General features: G+C 35.7%; 1 protein-coding gene across 2 annotated transcripts in view; it reads left to right on the top strand.

Moving 5' to 3' along the window:
* The window catches only part of PTPN3 (protein tyrosine phosphatase non-receptor type 3), a 103,863-nt gene extending 88,228 nt beyond the window's left edge, over positions 1-15,635 (top strand). For both annotated transcript variants that reach the window (XM_068395956.1, XM_068395955.1), the window contains 4 exons: positions 2,636-2,764; positions 9,164-9,309; positions 9,978-10,113; positions 14,084-15,635. In XM_068395956.1, coding sequence (XP_068252057.1) covers positions 2,636-2,764; positions 9,164-9,309; positions 9,978-10,113; positions 14,084-14,161 — 489 coding nt within the window. In that variant the 3' untranslated portion in view covers positions 14,162-15,635. The remainder of the gene's footprint in view (positions 1-2,635; positions 2,765-9,163; positions 9,310-9,977; positions 10,114-14,083) is intronic.
* The last annotated feature ends 2,388 nt before the right edge of the window (positions 15,636-18,023 follow it).

Here is an 18,023-nt window from a genome sequence, read left to right as displayed (position 1 = left end):
TTTTGGCTTAAATTTAAAGCAGAAAGTATTTCAGATAAACTACTACAGTAAAAGTTTCAGGCATAATGGTTAAAATTTGGATTTCAAACCATTGAAAACTGAGCCCTAAGAAAGGTAGAATTAAGAAATTTTAACATTTCAAAATTTTCAGCTCTTGCCACTCTGTATTAGTTTAAAAAGAAGTTACAGACAAAAAATGTTATAGATGGCACAAGCAATGTTGATAAGTTGGTAGAGAAACCAAATTAACTAAAGCTGAAATATAAATGTGTTGGGAATATCAATTTGTTGGGCTTCTTTTGGAGCAGGTAACAATTATTATTAAAACGTATAGGCAGTGAAGAGGACAATTATAACTCAGCTGTTCTGGTCGCACACAGTTAAATAAAGTTGTCAGTACAGTGTATGTGAAGTTGTGTCAAGATGGTTTTTTATGCCTCCCTTGGATTTTCTTATAGCTCAACTGGACTTTAGGGTACCTTTTTCATAAGTCCAGTGGACTTGTACTTGGAAACCGCTTGGTTTATATTTGTTACATGATGGCAATTATTTACAAGACTGGAGTTGCAGAAGTGGAAGATGAGAATATGTAATTACTGGGATGAAATGTTGGAAACTTTATGTTGATGGGCAAACTTGAGCAGTCTTCAGTGAACAAGGATTTCGCTGAACTAGTATCTCACTGGAATACTTCAAGTTCAGTATATTCCACAACATTTCAGCCTTTTGTTAGATGGGAAATAAGGTGACAAACCTTCTGTCATCAGTGCTACTCTAAGCTTACCTTCTAAAATGAGGAATAGATATTAGCATTAGGATTGTTTCTACAAAACTTACATGTACACTGACTAGATGTGCCTATCTATCTGCCTTTTAGAAGGTGAACCAGAAAAAGGAAAACTTTATAACTTCAGCAGTAGTGGTAGGCATCCGAAGATCAGCCTCTTTACTATCAGCAGCAGAAGACAGGAGAGAAAATAATTCCTTATGGTTGTATGCAGAATTCATTGATCTGTTTTCTTTTAAAAAAGATAGGGTATTTCATGGATGTAATTTTAATACTGAATTCCACTTCAGCTCTCACGTGTATTTTGGTGTACCTCAAACTGCATGTACAATACATCAGGTCCGTTTGCACACTTCGCTTGTCACACATTGGTAGGCTTGAAGGTTAAGCCATTATGGCCTTGCATGAAACCTGTCTGAGGCAGAGAGCAGATTACACTTTAATGCATCAGTACGTATGTTTCTGGGCCTTTGTTTATAACTTTAGCACTTAGATACAATTAGCCATTTAAGAGAAGATCTCTGTCTTCAGTCTTACATCTGACATAGAGAAGAAATATGCATCTCTGACAAATGACACACACATGAACTAAAGTTGTTCATCAGTTCTTTGAGTTTATGAGCTAAATTTTCCCTAGGAAGCCTGAAGGGCGACTTTCATTCTATGACCCAGTTACTGCGGATTTTTGTGCCTGCAACAACTTTCTATGTAGTATTCTTGCTACTGATGTTTATAAGCATTAATATGTTTTAAAAATGTTTTTGTATTAAAACACAAAATACAGTTGAATGGGAAGATGAAGACATTTTTCCCATTCAGTGAATTCCTGTTAAAAACTGAAGTAACTCGTAGCTCTTAGTGGCCTGAAAACTAATACTCAAGTTAAGGAAGCAATCTTTAGAAGATAGCTAGGGTCACTTCATTACCTTCATCACTTGCTTTCAGGGAGAGGAGAAGGGAAACCGTTCTTATGGAAGCAGTCAGACAAGTACCAGGCATGCTGGGGGGTGCATGTTAAGGGGTGATAGTGCTGTGGGTTTTCCTTTTCCTGCTCCCTCTCTCTGTGCAGAATCTCTTAGGGTCTACAGAAATGATCCCCACCTTGCTCTTTTCCTCAGCCGTGAGACTGCAGTGATGGAATAGGGGGGCACAGCCTGGTTCGCACTACTTTTTGCATCCCAGCACGATCTTGCTTCAAAGTCTAAGAGTAACTGAGGTTTGAAGGGACCTGTAGAGATATCTGGTCCACTCCTCATGCAGGTTGCACAGCATCATGTCAGTTAAATTTTGATTATTTCCATGGATGGAGGTTCCACAGCTTCATAGGGCATCTTGTTTTTGTGCTTGACCATTCTCACAGAAATTTTTGCCAACATTTAATCAGAATTTCCCTGTTAGCATCTTTTTTTCAGTCGCCTCTTGTCCTTTCATTGTTCACTTACAAGAAAAGTGTGGCTCTGTCTTCGCTATAAGCTGCTAGTAGATGGATGAAGTTAGTTATAAATTCTCCCCCTACACTTTTCTTCTTAAGATGGAATAAATCCATTGGTTTCTCCTCCTACATTATGCCTTGAGAAGTCATTTTGTCAGTTGCAGATAAGCACTGGACAAAAAGCCTCTTGCATCCAATTTACCTGTATTTTTATTATAAATGACTAAAACAAAAGTTTATAGATAATTTAGCCTATTTTGTCATATTATTTTCCAATTTGGATGTAAACACCTCACCAACAAACCAGAATAGATTTTATATCGCTACTTGAATTCCCTGAACCATAGCATAGGAAAGGAGGCTGGAAGCAGAAGTGCTTGTACGCAGTCTTGATGTGTGCTTAATTTTCTTTACAGACCAAATGTCATCAGTATTGGCCTGATCCACCAGACGTAATGGAATATGGCAACTTTCGTGTCAGATGCCACTCTGAAGACTGTACGATTGCTTATGTTGTTAGAGAAATGGTGATCACAAATGTTGAGGTAAATGGCCATTATCTTTAATTATCACCAGGCAAGCTGAATGAATACATGTATAGATAGGTAGATATAGACTCCATGTCTGTGCATCTCTGTGTGTGGATATATGCATGTGTATATATATGCACATTTTATAAAAAGAATATATATATATTGTATGAATAAACATAGTGTGATTATTTCTTTAGAGCTTCTTCAAAAACATACTTTTTGAAGTTCTATAATACATTAATACATTATGCTATACAGGTATTTTAATAAGCTTCATGACGAACTTTAGTGCTTTTCTGTAGACAGTTTTGCAGTCACTCTCACAAGTATTTCGAATTTCAATGATTTTTTTCTAAGTAACTGTGCACTTTCAAGCATGAAATATGGGTCACTTGGTTAATGGCACTTGCAGCTAGAATAGCTAACAAAGAAGTGAATCGTAATAGTGTTGTTTTGAGAGAAGACGCAGAATCTCACCAGCTCCTTTTCATTGTCTTTAGTCAGAGTTCAAAAAGCAAAACAATCCTTATATATCTCAATTGAGATGTGCTCAGTTTATGTAAGGTACTTACATTCCTTAGCTGTTAATACTTCATGCTAATGGAAGGGTTATAAAGCAAAGCGAAAGTTAAATACATGGAATACTTCTTGCATATCAGCTTGTGTTGTGTCAGATCACATCTAGACTTCCCATAACCTGAATATACAGGATGAAGTTTGGCTTTTGTTTGTAAGTTGTCCTACATTTCTTATATATTTCCCCCTTCATCTCTTTTCCATAATTCTGTGGTCACAAGTATTTTCTAAAAAGATAAAGGGTTTGTGCTATTATAAGATACATGTGTAAGAAATCACTGTGTACTGACCAAATGCTAATTTACAGTTCCAATACTACTCAATCTTTTAAACTTCTGTATAGTTAAATAGATTTTACTGTTACTAGAATTGTTAGTAGTAAGAAAAAGGAAACATCTATTTCAAAATGTAACATTTCATTGATGATCTTACAGTAAGATAACCAGTCCTTTAGTCTCATAAATTTGTAACTGAATCTATCACTTGACAGTGCATCCAAAGTTGTTTTAACATGATTAAGGTTTCCTTTGTAGTCATAAACATGTAAGATGCCAGTACTTAAAGGTCTTTCAGTTAAGATGGTTTACAGCGTTTCAGTTTCTAGCTGTGAGAAACCATCCAGTCAGGAGCAGCATGATTTTTGATTCTGTTTTTCAGCCGATTAATCTGTAAGTGATAAACTTGAGTGTCAGCACTGAAGAAATTCACCTCATTAATGCAGTACTGCAGAGTATATGTAGACAAACTGTTAGTCCCTGTCACTCAAATTAGTTGATTGCAAATTAAATTTGGTTAGCTAGTGCTTCTTGTAAATTTTAGTTTACTCTTTTCAAATACTTGTTTGGTTAGTACTTTTATACTTTTTATTGGTTAGTATTTATCAAACTGGTACATAATTTTGAGTAAATTCACCTATGACTGTATTCAGTATGTGTTTTCACTTCAGGTGTCAATTTACTAGCATGTGATAAGTCAAATTCATAATGAGAATGGGGCAGTCAGGTTTTTTTTGTAATACAAGTTAATTCTTTTTGAGATAAAGGTTGAGTGAGAATATAGTGTGTCATCGTAGACATGTTAACAGATGTGAAAGTTGCAAGGATCTTCAACTGTGTAAGTTGTCTCATGATAGCTCTCAGTTGAGAACATCTTTTCTAATGAAAAGGCTTATGCTTGCATAGGTTTCATCTAGGTTAGACAAAAGCATGCTAAAGCTAGTCCTAGGTGGATGTGTGTTTGTTGTGGTGAGGGGAAGGTTGTGTTGAGGGTGATTTGTTGTTGGTTTTGTTGTTTGGTGTTTTTTTTCCACTGAAGGATAGTTTATTTGTACACTTAAATAAAGTGGCTACACTCAGAAGAACACTCAACATTGAGCTGACCCATATAGTAAAAATATGACCCTAATAATTGATAGCTCTGTATGCGTTTGGTATTTCAGATGGAAACAAAAACCTTTGTAGCTTGTTAAAACATAGCAAAAGAACTATCTGAAACACTGAAGTATCTCCTAGTTTTACATACCATTTGAGCTGCTTTCTTAAAGCTGACCAGATGTATTCTTCTGGAGGCATCTTGTGTTTGAGTAGACTTTGCAAAGCTTTGTATGTACTACCTCTCACAGATATTGTTGTTATATTCTTGGAAGAATACATAAAAAGTCATCTGAATTCAAACCAAGGTTTTATTATTCCCTGAACTAGTGTGAGCATCATTGGACTGGTCTTTATGAAGACAAGTAGCTTTTACTAGTAAGATGGATAAAGCTTCAAAACTCGCAAGAGACTTGATTTCTGTTGGAAAGGCATATTTGTGAAAGAGTTTCCTGTGAATTTAGTCGCACAGATTTCACAATGATGGAGGGGATGGTTTGGAAAAAAAAAAAAAAAGAAAATAAATTGATGCAGCAATTCAAACAAATGGAAAATTAAGCATAAAACTATTTTGCTAAGAAAGGATATTGCTGTTTGCTGAAGGGAGATAAAATTGCAAGATGAAGAATGACTGGTATCTTTCTGTGTATGAATGACTGCCATGTAGGCCTTCTAGTGACTGTGTTAAATAGATATTAGATGAAACAAAAGCAGCAATGTAAATGACTATCCTGCCAGCAGTTTCTGCTATAAACAGCTGAAAACAGAATCTCTGTAATTTTTACACATCTTAATTGTTTGGGCTGAGGCTTTCCATGCCATTTGTCTTCCTTGCCAGATACATGTCATACAACAGTTTGTGGGAGAAAATGTTGAGTTTGCTCATGTTAAAGATTCTTAGATTGGTTCACTGAAACTTTTGCTTGCAACATTAAACATGAAGTTGCATTTGCAGTAAGATGCCTTGCATTTGCATAGGAGGGGTAGGTACAAGGGCATTTTTTTTTTTTTTTGGCTGACATCTTTGCAGCAACAATAAGCATTATCTGAAGGACAGTAACAAATAACTTGGGACACATAAGATGTCTTAGATCTCTGTAGCTGCTTGCCAAGTAAATGTGGGTCAGTGTTGTGAAGCAGCTGAATGTCAGCCAAATGGCTAACGATGAACTGGGGCAAATTACGTAATTCAGAAGTGTCGCTGGAGTCTGTAAGTTGTTTGAACTCATTTTTTTGGATCCACCATTTTTAAGCTGATTTGTGGAAATACCAGTTACACAAATTCAATTGAAATCAGTCCATGTGAGTGCAAAAAACTTTAAATGTTTTTGTAACAACAAGATGTATAATGTCAAGTTAGGCAAAGTTAGCAACTGGGCTGTGAGCAACCCACAGCTTGCTGTCTCACTTTCTGTAAGTTTAGACTTGTAAAACAGGACTAGTAAAGCCAAATTTTATAAAGATAAATTCTACGTTTATCAGTCATTAGGAAGCTACAATAATGACTGTCATTGAAAATCTCAGTGCAAAAAAAAAAAATTGTGGAGAGGATTTAAGCTGACTTGCAGAGAATAAGGTTTGGACAGCACCTTGAGTATAATGAGAAGCTACCGCTTTATTTTCCATTACCAGACTTGTACAAAGAAGCAGGGTCTGGTAGAAATAGTGTGTTTAAAAATAAGTATTGTTAACAGGACATGTACAGTGGGGCACACTATGGGACTAGTAACTATAATTCTAGCACATTTTTTTAATATGAGTGCTAGAGTTTAGTAACCATGATGGTCTTCTAATGCCAGTTATTTCCATGTGTGGTGGTATTTGACTGACATTTTCTGAATTTAAACTGACTTTCGTTATGAGTGTAAAGACTTGAAGATTCTATATTTAAAAAAAAAAAAAAACCACCAAACCAACACTAAAAATAGCTTCATCATAGTACTGATTTTATATCTTCTGCGTGAGACATAAAAGTATTAGAATTAGAAAAATCAAAAGAATCAAAACTGGTTATATCAAAACACAAATAACTAGAAAACGATACTGAAGCTCGAGGCATACCTGGAACAATTAACAAACAGCTATGTTGGTCTCTAGCGACGAATAAGGTACATAACAAAAAATGATGATGATCACACCAAAAGAAGCAGCTCTGAGGATTAATTCTGTGTTCCTACAGTGTATTCTTACTCTGAAGAAGTCTTATGTAATATGCTTGTACTTAACGTCTATGAACTATTTTTTTAAAAAAAAGCAATTCTTAATACATTCCAGCCTGGATTACTAATAAGTAAAATTAATAGTTAACTCTTTCCTCTTTTCTAAGCTTTTAAAATGGCTTTTGATGCTACAAATCATTGTCGGTTCTTCTTAGGTGTTTCAGTGTGCCACTGGCACTTATCCACGATGCATGGCCTGAAGTTCTTGATGCACATGGAAGCTAAGTGGATAGTTACTCATGGATAATTTTAGAATGAATCAGGTCTTTGTCTCACCCAAATGCTGTAATTCAAGTGTGTCTGATTTAAGAGAATCAGCTCAAACGGTTACATGTAATTGCTGAGTTATCTCATTTCCCTTTTGAAGAGGTTCTGAGTAAGCATGCACAGATTTGCAAAAGAGGACTTAATGACATTTTCTTGTCATGTTTTTGTATTTTTTCAATCTGTAGCATTTCAGAAAAATTTAAAGTGTAATCATTTGATCAAACTCAACTACATAATGGCAGCAAAACTGAGTAGCAAAAAGCCATGCTTTTTCTTGCAGAGATCCTGGTCGTTGTGGGGTCTTTTAATGACCTGGATGATAGATCCCAATACAATCTGTATTACAGCAAGCTTGGTCATTAATGTTAGATTACATTGTCCGCTTGGGCCTTGTGCTATACCTTTTAATTATGATTTCTCAGGCTCTGCCTTTTAGAAGCAAAGTATGAGCTGTGTTGTTTATTTTCATGTCTCTGGAGCCAATTGTAAATTTCTGCAATTACTTTGACTGGAATAAACGCATTTCCTAGGACTCTACTTCGTACATAGGCAGTAGTTATTCTGTCTTCTGTATCTTACTAGCCTGCTTCCTGGGAGTGGAACTGCTTCCTCAAGTGGAAGAGGAAAGCAAGCAGTTAAAGGCCATATATTTCAGTAGTTGTGCACTTAAGAGAAAAGGAAAAAAGCCTCTTAAAATCACTAGCATCATGAAAACGTTCTTGCATGGACCACTAGGGAAAGGCCGGCTTTTATGGACTAATACAGCAATAAAGGACAGTTTCATTTCAGTAGGGTGTCAAATGTTAAGTCTAGTAATGGACATCGATAAAATGCAGCTAACAGTTTAACTGTTGCTAAACGTGTGGGAGAAATAAAGGAACAATGTGAAGCCTTGTGTCAGTTTGTAAAGGGTGAGATACCCTCATTGCATGATGCAGCAGAGCTCAGGAGTGTCTTAGGTTTTTTCCTTCCCACCCTAGTCATTGGTTACATCTGTAACGTGGCAGTTGAGCCCAATCTGAAGGCAAAGATGACTGAGTGATTTCATAATCAAAGTTAACAAAGAGCTAAACTGAAAGAACTTCTGTAAAACTGGGTTTTTTTAGGTATAACTGAATGACAAAAGAACTCTTCATACAACAGAATCTTTTAACTAATTAAATTGCTTCCATAAGGAAAAATGTTCTTCTGTGGGTCATACAGAAATCGTTCATGTATGTACGTCAAATATGTATGAACAATATATATATTGTTTTCTAAGAGAAACCAGAGTTAGCAGATCTTGCAGGCAACTATATTATAACTGAATCTGTAAGTACACATAGACATGCATATTTAGAATAGATCTGCAACTGTACTTTGAGAGATTGGTTTGGATTGCATAATAAGATAAAAATGGCATTCGTTTTTTTTTTATGGGAGGACTTAATGTGCTGCAGGTAATGAACAGATGATACGCACCTTACGGCATTGAACCAGTGTGCAGCGTAGCATTCCTCAATGCTATAGTGTACGTAGAGTCTCATTAGCATCCTATTGAGCTGTGATTGTGCAATTCCAAGGCCCTGTTATTTTGATGTTGTTCTGAATAGTTCTCCTGCTGTTTTCAACTGTTTCTTCCATCCTGTTCTAAACTATTACATAGTACTATTATGCATAAGTCTTGTAGCATTTTACCTCAGGGCAGTCACTGATGTCAAGGTATAATAGGTCAACAGTCAATAAATTAAAAAACAGAAAATCTGTTTAGATCACAGAAGTTAAGCTTGGTACCTCATTTATTTAGAAAATGTTATGCCTTTTACATTCTAAGAATTATATGTTCATTCTTCATTCTGTATTTTAAAATGACAGAAATTTTTTATCATGCATCTTACAGCACCTGCAGAATATGCTTACTGTGAAAAGTATGACATGTGTCTAGTAAACATCAATACAGGAGTTACTGAACACTTTTCGAAAACTTTACTGTATTTTAGACAGAACAGCAACACACCATCACCCATCTCCAGTACGTTGCTTGGCCTGATCATGGTGTTCCTGATGACTCCATGGACTTCCTGGAGTTTGTGACCTGTATGAGGCCAAAGAGAGTAGAGAATGAGCCGGTCCTTGTTCACTGCAGGTACTTGTGTTTTAAAATTCTTATAGATTTGGTTCAGCCTTAGAATAAGTATTTGCTTTGAAAAGTTTGTCTTCAATACAATTCCTTGAATTAGATGAAAATGTTAAACTGCAATACCAGTGTTTGTTGTTGGAGAACAGAAGCACTGGTGTTGTATCTAAAGGACAAGTTTCTTTTCTCTCCCTTTCTCCTGCAACCTTTTGGTGAAATGGCTTAGTCACGTAATTATCACAGAGCTGGTAATCTGTAATGTAAGTTCTCCATTTTTATCCTCTAGCACCGTTGTAACCTCATTTTGAATGGTACTGCAAAGCTTTTTTCTGCTGTTTAAGTGACTGTCAAAAAGCAGTCAATTAGCTCTTACCTTTTTTAGTCAAAAATACCAAACCAGTACATTTAGATTTGTAAGCAATTATAATTGTTAAAAATCCATTTACTTTAAGTGAGTTTTTAGTTTTATTTATATAAAAATTCTTTTCTTTGTAATAATTGGTAGGAAATATTACTGAAGTTGCTTTAAAGATAAGCTTTGCACTCTGTTCTAATTTTATTAAGCTCTTCCTGTAATTTCTAAGGCTATTTAGCATCCTAGTATTAAGACTGTGATATGAATCTGCTGCATTGCAAAAATCTAATTTTATAGACTATTTTTCTGTTACATTTCACAGCGCTGGAATCGGTCGCACTGGTGTATTGGTCACTATGGAAACAGCCATGTGCTTAATTGAAAGAAACCAACCTGTTTATCCACTGGATATTGTCCGAAAAATGCGAGACCAGCGAGCTATGATGGTGCAGACATCAGTAAGTGATGGAGAGGAAGCCTCATTTTCTGTGTATATACACTGCACTTGTCCAGTTCTAAAATGTATCAAAAAAAATTTTAAATTATCTAGTTGTATGAGTCTTTAGTTGCCATTATATTTCATGCATCCTACATTTAGCATAACATAATGTGGTGGCGAAGGCTGCTTTGCTTGTGAGATGTGTATTTAACTTCTTTGTAAATATTTCTTACCTTGCCATTAAAAGATAATTGATTTCTATACCTTGCAAGTAGCTAGAATGTACAGTCAGACTTGCACAAATCATCTGTTTATGGTCCTTCATCTACATTCTGTGCGAGAAGCTAGAATAATTTTTTCCTTTTCATTCCTAGTACAGAGCCTTACAGGAAGTTATTAAACTGAAGGTAAAATTAAAGTGTTTGTGGTATGATTTGAAGAGAGGAAGTGGCTTTTCAAGAGGCCACTTTAGGGATAGAAATTTGATAGGAACGATATATGTATTTTCTAAAATTGTGCCACTACTCCAGTTTGGAAAAACAAAGGGCAAGAATGAAATTCAGGAAAACTTGGGGAGTATCAATAACTGAAATAGGAAAGTAGAAGGTGATTTTAAGATAGAAGTAGTTCAAATTTGAGATCATAAGGACAGTTCTGTGTCAGCTTTGGAAATGAACATGCTCATGTTAGAGACCAAGGATGAGGGATGGGAGGCTCTGCTTTCTTGAATAGAAGTTGAATGAGACAGAATATTAAGTGTGGATTACCTCAGAGAGCTAAACGCTCTATGAAAAATGGAAGTAAAGGGGTTTATACCCATAAAGTCAACAGTTAACTTGGGCATTTCTGTGTCTCATCTTCAAAAGAAAATGCCTTGGTTTCTACTTGATCAAAGGAAGGAAGAGGGTAACTTGAAAAGACAAATTCTATTCACTAACAGGTTAATGACTACCGGTGCTAGCATTATGATTGACTAGATGGGGAAAAAGCCTTGCATTATCAAAGGGTGTGAAAGTGTCAGGAATTACAGTTGCTTGTGTAACGGAGTGCTCTTTGAGCAGAGATTGTTCATGCACGCTGCTGGGACTCTTGTCATTCATTGCAGTATGAGTGTACTCTCTGGAAGTGCGTCAGGACTGTATGGTTGAGGAGGGATTTGTCTGAAGAGTCCCCTGCCTGTTCCTTGCAGAAATGAAATTTGAGCTTATGACATGAGATGTCATGAGAAGAGAAAGGCTAGCCTCAAGGTTAAGGAAGCTGAATGTTGACATCTGGAGTTGTACCTGTCTGCACCCCTCAGTTTCTAAAATGAACTGAGCAAGTTCAGGCTTAAACTGTCTACAGGGTGGTCATCTTTTTGGGAATCAGACATAGGAACCTGAAGTAAACTTCAGCTTGCCAAAAGGCCGAGTACGTCCTGTTACAACAGGAATCAGCAGGAATTGTTCTTGCACTCTACAGTTTGACATAACTGAAGAATATGGAGAATAATGATAAATACACTGACAATCAGACCCAGAGTGTGGAAAACTCAGTATTTAAAATAAGATTCTTTACCTTGCTGGCGGTGTTCCACAGTTCACTAAATCAGGAGAGGGGTGATCTGTAGCAGCAATACTGTGAAAGGAAATTCACTGTTTATTTCTCAAATATGCAGATACTGTTGTGAAAAGCCAATGAGCAGAATTGGCATACTGTGCTGTAAATGAGACACAGAAGCTAGCGCTCAACTGTGAGAAAGGAGCATATCAAAGAGCTGCATGTTAACATTTTGATATGTCCTGGGTGCTCTATCACATTCCCATGCCTGCATTCGAGCTAGCCCCACTGCTCATATTTGATATTCAGATTAGAGCTTCTGGGAGAATCCATTAGGGATTGTTCAGTTGTAATAGCCTTGCCTGAAGCTTGTTCAGCTGCCCTGTGGGGATTGTGTGTGCGTGCTCTAATTCTAAGATGATACACATAGCCAGATGCATGTTGTGAGTTACCATCAGAAAGGGGATACTCAGTAAATAAGAATGGACTCACTAGAGCTATTAACTGGTCAGATTAGTGTCTGCTGTTGATCATGTGAAAGCTGTAGTTTCTCAAAGACCTGTACTTTGGTCATCAGGAACAGCAAAGCAAAAGTTTCGACCACAATAATAAAGCTACAACAAAATTTGTGTAACTGTATGGCCTTTCATTTAAAAAAAAGAATTAAAAAAAAAAAGAAAAACTAACCATTACATTCCATTAAATCGAAATTAGAGATACTAAACAATACGGAAAGCAGTGCTTTAGGACGTACGTAATAGAACTAGTTATCAGCTGAGTGAGCAGTAGGGATACATACAACAGATAAGAGCAAAGAAAACAAGTAGTCAGAGTCTGAGTCAGAGGAAGCAATGCTGAATTGTTTGTTCTTATTTCTTCAGTAACTTGATCACACAAAGGAGTTAACAGAAGTATTGAACAGAGCTAAATATCACACTTGACTTGTTCAGGCAGTAGAAATATGCAAATGACAGTAACAATGAAGAGAAAAGTCAAGGTAATTAAGAAATAAAGACAAAAGAACAGAGTGATATTGAAGGTGGGAGTAATTGACTGAAGAGTTGAAAGAAAAGGCAGGAAAATCGAGATGCAGGAAATTAATTTCCATCCCCCAGTTTTCCTTAAGTTTTTATGTACTTAAGAGAAAATGTATTGCAGGTTATGGACAAGAATAACATTCTTAACTACTGGTATTTAAATGCGACCTAAGGTCCTTCACAGTTCAAGCTGTGTCTTTTAGCCCTCTGTCCTTTGGGAGATATTGGGAGAAAGTTTCCAGATGCTCCTGGAGAGCTGATGAGAGCTGACATACAAGGGCAGCTGGGAGAACATTTTAAAGGTGTAAAAAGGGATTTAGAAAATGTGAAGCTGAGCTTCTCTGAATATATGACATGGAGCTTTGGAGAAAGGTGTTCATTTTGGGGTTTGGACAATAGTGAAAGGTACTTTCAGAGAACAGGGGAGAGATGCTTTGATCTTAGTAAGTTCTTTTAAATTTCCATCATCTTGTGTTCTCAGGATTGTGTTAGTCATAAAAATTTATTAAGGCTACATGGATTTTTAGTTCTACACTAGTCCTATTGCTAATGTCTCCTTGTATCACTTTTCAGAAAGAGGCTCACAAGCTAATTCCTTTTAACAAATAGGTACATCACAAGATCATGGAAGAAATAGTCTTTGTAATAGCATAATTCAGAAAAGAAACACTAATCATCTAATTTGTGAAGACTTTATAAGGACTAAATAATCTCAAAATGTTGGGTGACAGAACTAATGTGGCTGCTACTCTTCAAAAATATTAATTCCAAAGGTTTTGATCCCCTTCTGTTACAAAAGGAGATGTGTGGTCTGATCACAAGTTGAAAATAAAGTGACTCCATCTTCTGGAATAGTGTAGGTGTTTTAAAAAAAAAAAAAAAAAAAAAAAGTTTTTAGCAAGGCAGTTGGACCTATGTATCCTATATGGTAACTTTAAATGTGTTTTTGGTCACAAAACTTAAATGTGTCCAGTAATACAAAACTGCAGGATTGGCAAGGTTAGAATACTTGTAATAATCAGGTAACAGTACCAAAAAAAAGATGAGATGTATAAAGAACATAAATAACCAGTTGAACTTAAAGTCAGAAGAATCATATAAATTTGCATAGCTTTTACATATAAATCCTATTCCTTGAGATGTAAGCATGTATTCTTTTAAATTTGGGGGTTGTGTTTTCCTTGGTGTGAGATTTTTAATGCTTGTCCTTCAAAGAAGAGTAAATGTTACCTTTTTTTACTGTGAACACAGCCAGGAGAGCTGGATTTTCTCCTTCCGTCTTTGTATCTCCTCTCCTGTCATAGTCCAGGAGAAAAAGAAGCAGCTGGACTGTTAGTCCTATTAAATACTACCATATAATCAGGAGTTTAACTAGACATCCATAAATGTTTTTGTTTTTTCTTTCTTACACAGAGTCAATACAAATTTGTTTGTGAAGCTATTCTTCGTGTTTACAAAGAAGGATTGGTTCGACCACTGGATTCTAGTTAGCACAGCAGAGAAGGATGAATTCTTTTTTCCCCTAAAAAGACTTCTCTTTAAGTAAGGCAAGGGCTCATTCCTGAAAGCAACTAGAATGGACTAGAAGCCCATGAAAAGACAGATGAGCACATTTGAACTGTGGCACTTTAAATTTCTCAAGAAGACTGCTAAATCATGTACAGTATAACGAAGTCATGTAGATAAATATGAGAGCAATTGTGTGTAATATGCTTTATTCACATAGACACCATAAACAATCATGGAAATCTTAATACAGATCTTTTACTGCCTTAAAACAACCTTCACTTTGGAAGTTACAAAGGTCCTTGTGTTTATTTTGAAAATGCAAAAAGAAAACTAATAGTATTGAAATTATTCTGCTTAAGAAGATATTTAATATCTTTGTATTGTATGAAAGTTCATTGAAGGTGAATATTTGTAACTTTCTTATCAAGACGCTAAATAGTCATGGATATGTAACCCGGACTTCTAAAAGGCTGACAAAGAGCTTCAAAGGCTAATGCATAACTACTGTAAATTAAGAGCTGGAGAAATTAAATATTCAGTTACCATAAATCTATTAGTAAGTATGCCAGCTGTTATAATATGCTGCTTAGAAATCACATCAACTGTATGTGATGTGCAAAATAATGCTGCATTTAAGCATTTATGCAGATGGTACAGTGTACATCTTCTGTTGATCAATTTTAATTGCAACTTGCCCTTTTAATAATGACCTACTTATAGTTTTAGTTATTGTACTCTTTTTCTTCTGTTTCTGCTGTCCATCTCCTTTATACGTGTTTTTCACTGCTGTTTCTGTATGTGGAGTGAAAACATTTTAACTCAAAATGAGGTTTAATTCTCTTTCACCTTTGTTTCCATGTGTATTTATGAGTTCTCAGATGATAAATGTGGATTATTGTTGCACACAAGTACTAGACTTCTACTGTATATTCAAAGTAGTGTAATCCAATACTGGAAGAAAAATTACTACTGAACCCATCAAGTATGTTGCTGCTAATTCAAGGTGTGAAGCTTACGAGGGCACAGGTGTTGCTAGTGTTCAGATGGTGATAAAATGTTGACTTGCTGCCCTTCAGCAAAAGCTGCTCTTACACAGTGAAACACGACTCCCTTTCGCAAGAGTTCTGCGCATTTACCATGTTTCTTGCTTTATGGAAACATAGCTAAATTCACACGAAGATTTACATGGAAAGAGAGAATGAATTTGGACATTGATGGATAATTCACCCTAAGGTACACTGGTCTCCATTTCATTTCAAATGGGAGAATTGGACTTTCTGAACAATATAACCACATTTGTATGCTGTTAATTTATTTTGTGTGTGCTTTTTGAATACTCTGAGATAGTTCTTCGTTTCTGAGTAGTGTTTAAAAAAATATTCTAAGGGACTGTTTAAAATTTGGTTATTTAAAATATTAGTCCTAAATAAGGAAACATTTTTATGGGGCATATTAACCAGATGTTTATATGTGTATAAAAGAAAATGAGATAATTTTCTTTTTAGAGATAGATATATACACACACATATTCAGATATATTTTAGAATTATGATTTGTATTACGGATATTATCATTTATATCTGGAGTTTCATTATAGAAACTGCCGCATCTGTACAATATGCATCTCTTGTTACCAGAAGGTTGTGTGTTTTCCTCAGGAGACAGCTGAAAAGTGAATGTAGGATGTCCTAAATTGCCGACTCTTGTCTTCTGTAGTCTTGGTCCTTTCTTCAAGATTACATTATTAGTTATAGGTAAAGAAGATACCTGGTTACTATTTATTGATCAGAAGAGTGTTAATTGGAACACGCAGGGTAGTTGGCAACAAGGAAAGCTTCTTGGCTTTGTTAGATTGAAAAGTGCATAGGTTTGTTCTTATTCTTATATACTGAATTCCAGATTTCACTTTCGCTGAAGTTTTTGTAAAATTTTGGATCATTATCTTCTTTGATTGGGCACAGATTGGAAGGAAAGAGACAGTAATTGTAGTTCACCCTCAACTTGCTAAACTTCATCAGGTCACTCAATCTGTCTGACTCCAAATGTAAAATGATACTGGATGTGCACATGTTTCTTGGGAAGCCTTTTTGAAAAATGCACTTGGAAAAGTGTTGCATGAGCGCAGGCTGCCCGCTGCTGTTAGAATATTGAGCAGTTAGAAAACCTAGTGGCTCTTTCCCACATGAGGAGTAGTGGGCACTAAGGAATCTGCCTGCTGGGTGGGTAGGTAACAAAAGCCTCCCTTTTGTTATGTGTGTGCCTTTCTGCTAAAACATTTTTTTTTAATTTTTTTTTTTTTTAAAGTTTTGTTGTGCCCAGGTCTCAAAGTCATCCCTTGCAGTTGGCATGACTTGCAATTAGTAGTTTGTCAAGAAGTGAAAAAGGCAAGGAGGCAAAAAAGCAAGAAAATAAATAATAAGAAAATATTTAGAGCATCTCTTTGTGACATCTGTTTCTTTTATGGAAGTACTTGATTAAACTTATGGTTTGTTTGTGTTGAAGGTTATTGCTATATTCCTACTGCTATTTATGTTTCTTCATGTTGAATATGTATTTACCAAAACACTGTAAATTTACTCCATATATAACTTCAGTCTCAACATACATGGTATAGGCTTGACTTCCATTAGTATGTGTGTGTTTAAATGATGATGGTTGTATTGTGACAACAAATGCTGCTCTTGTTCTGGTAAACTTGGATGGGTTTGGTAATACCATTCGTGAACTCTTATTTGGATTTTAATAACTCGTTTGAAATTGCTGGCCACTGAGGGACTGCTCAAAGCTATAAATATAGTAATCTCTATTATATTTGATTTTTTTTTTTGTAAACCATAGAGCAAATATTAACTACGCAAATATCTTGTACATTGTGTCCATCTTTATTTCAGTCTTGCTGGGTTTTGCACATGTACCTGTAGGGGTCCGTAGGGGAGAATGAAGGGGGTTTTGTCTTCTCTCTCTAGTGTGTGATGACTTTGCACTGAATGATGTGTGCCTTAGATCTGATCTTGCAACGAAAACATAATTATGAAAACATCTTCTTAATGCTGGCTTTTGTTTCCACAAGAATTAAGAGCTTAAAAAGGCACAGAGTTGATTTTTTGGGTTGGGGGTACAGCGGGAGTTAAAACTCCTAACGTAAAATTTTTAACTGTCAAGCAATTGACAAATAGCAGAAAATGCTGTGAAGTCAAGATTTTGTATAACCTTCATAAACCGTTTAACCTCGATTTTGCCTATGCTTGTGCGATCATGACAATAACTATTCAAAATTTCTAGTATGACGATGGGTGAAGAAGGAGTAATAAGCCTTTGAGGTTTTCATCACTGTGAAATACACTAACATTTATTCTTCAGAATTAAACAAATTTTAACTAAGTGGCTTTATATTTGATACAGAAGTAACTAAAATGCCTATTCAGAGTGTCTTCAGAAATATCACAGGGGAACACTTCTGAGACGGAGGTGGGAGGGACAGTTCTTACCATGTATTGAAAGTAAGAAAAATGGTGCCATAAACCATGAATGCCTTTTGTGTAACAGGATGTATGAAATATGAATCATTAAAATACAACCAAACTTTGAAGAGTGGTGGTGTTTAAAAAAAACAAAACAAAACAAAAAAAAAACCACACAAAAAAACCACGAAAACTATTTTTTAATCCAGGGTTTTGCTGTCAATAATCCTGTCTTGTAGGTGTTGGTACTAAATTATATGTAATCAAAATGTACCTAAGAATTCAGCAATAGCTCTTCATATATGCTCATTTTTTTAACAATTGGTTCTCTTTTTTTCCCTCCTTTTTTCTACATGCAATACTTGGTTAAAAATATATATGTT

Source organism: Nyctibius grandis, chromosome 3 (assembly GCF_013368605.1).
Source record: "Nyctibius grandis isolate bNycGra1 chromosome 3, bNycGra1.pri, whole genome shotgun sequence".
NCBI classification, from domain to species: Eukaryota; Metazoa; Chordata; class Aves; order Nyctibiiformes; family Nyctibiidae; genus Nyctibius; species Nyctibius grandis.
This window is presented reverse-complemented; position numbering and strand designations above follow the sequence as displayed.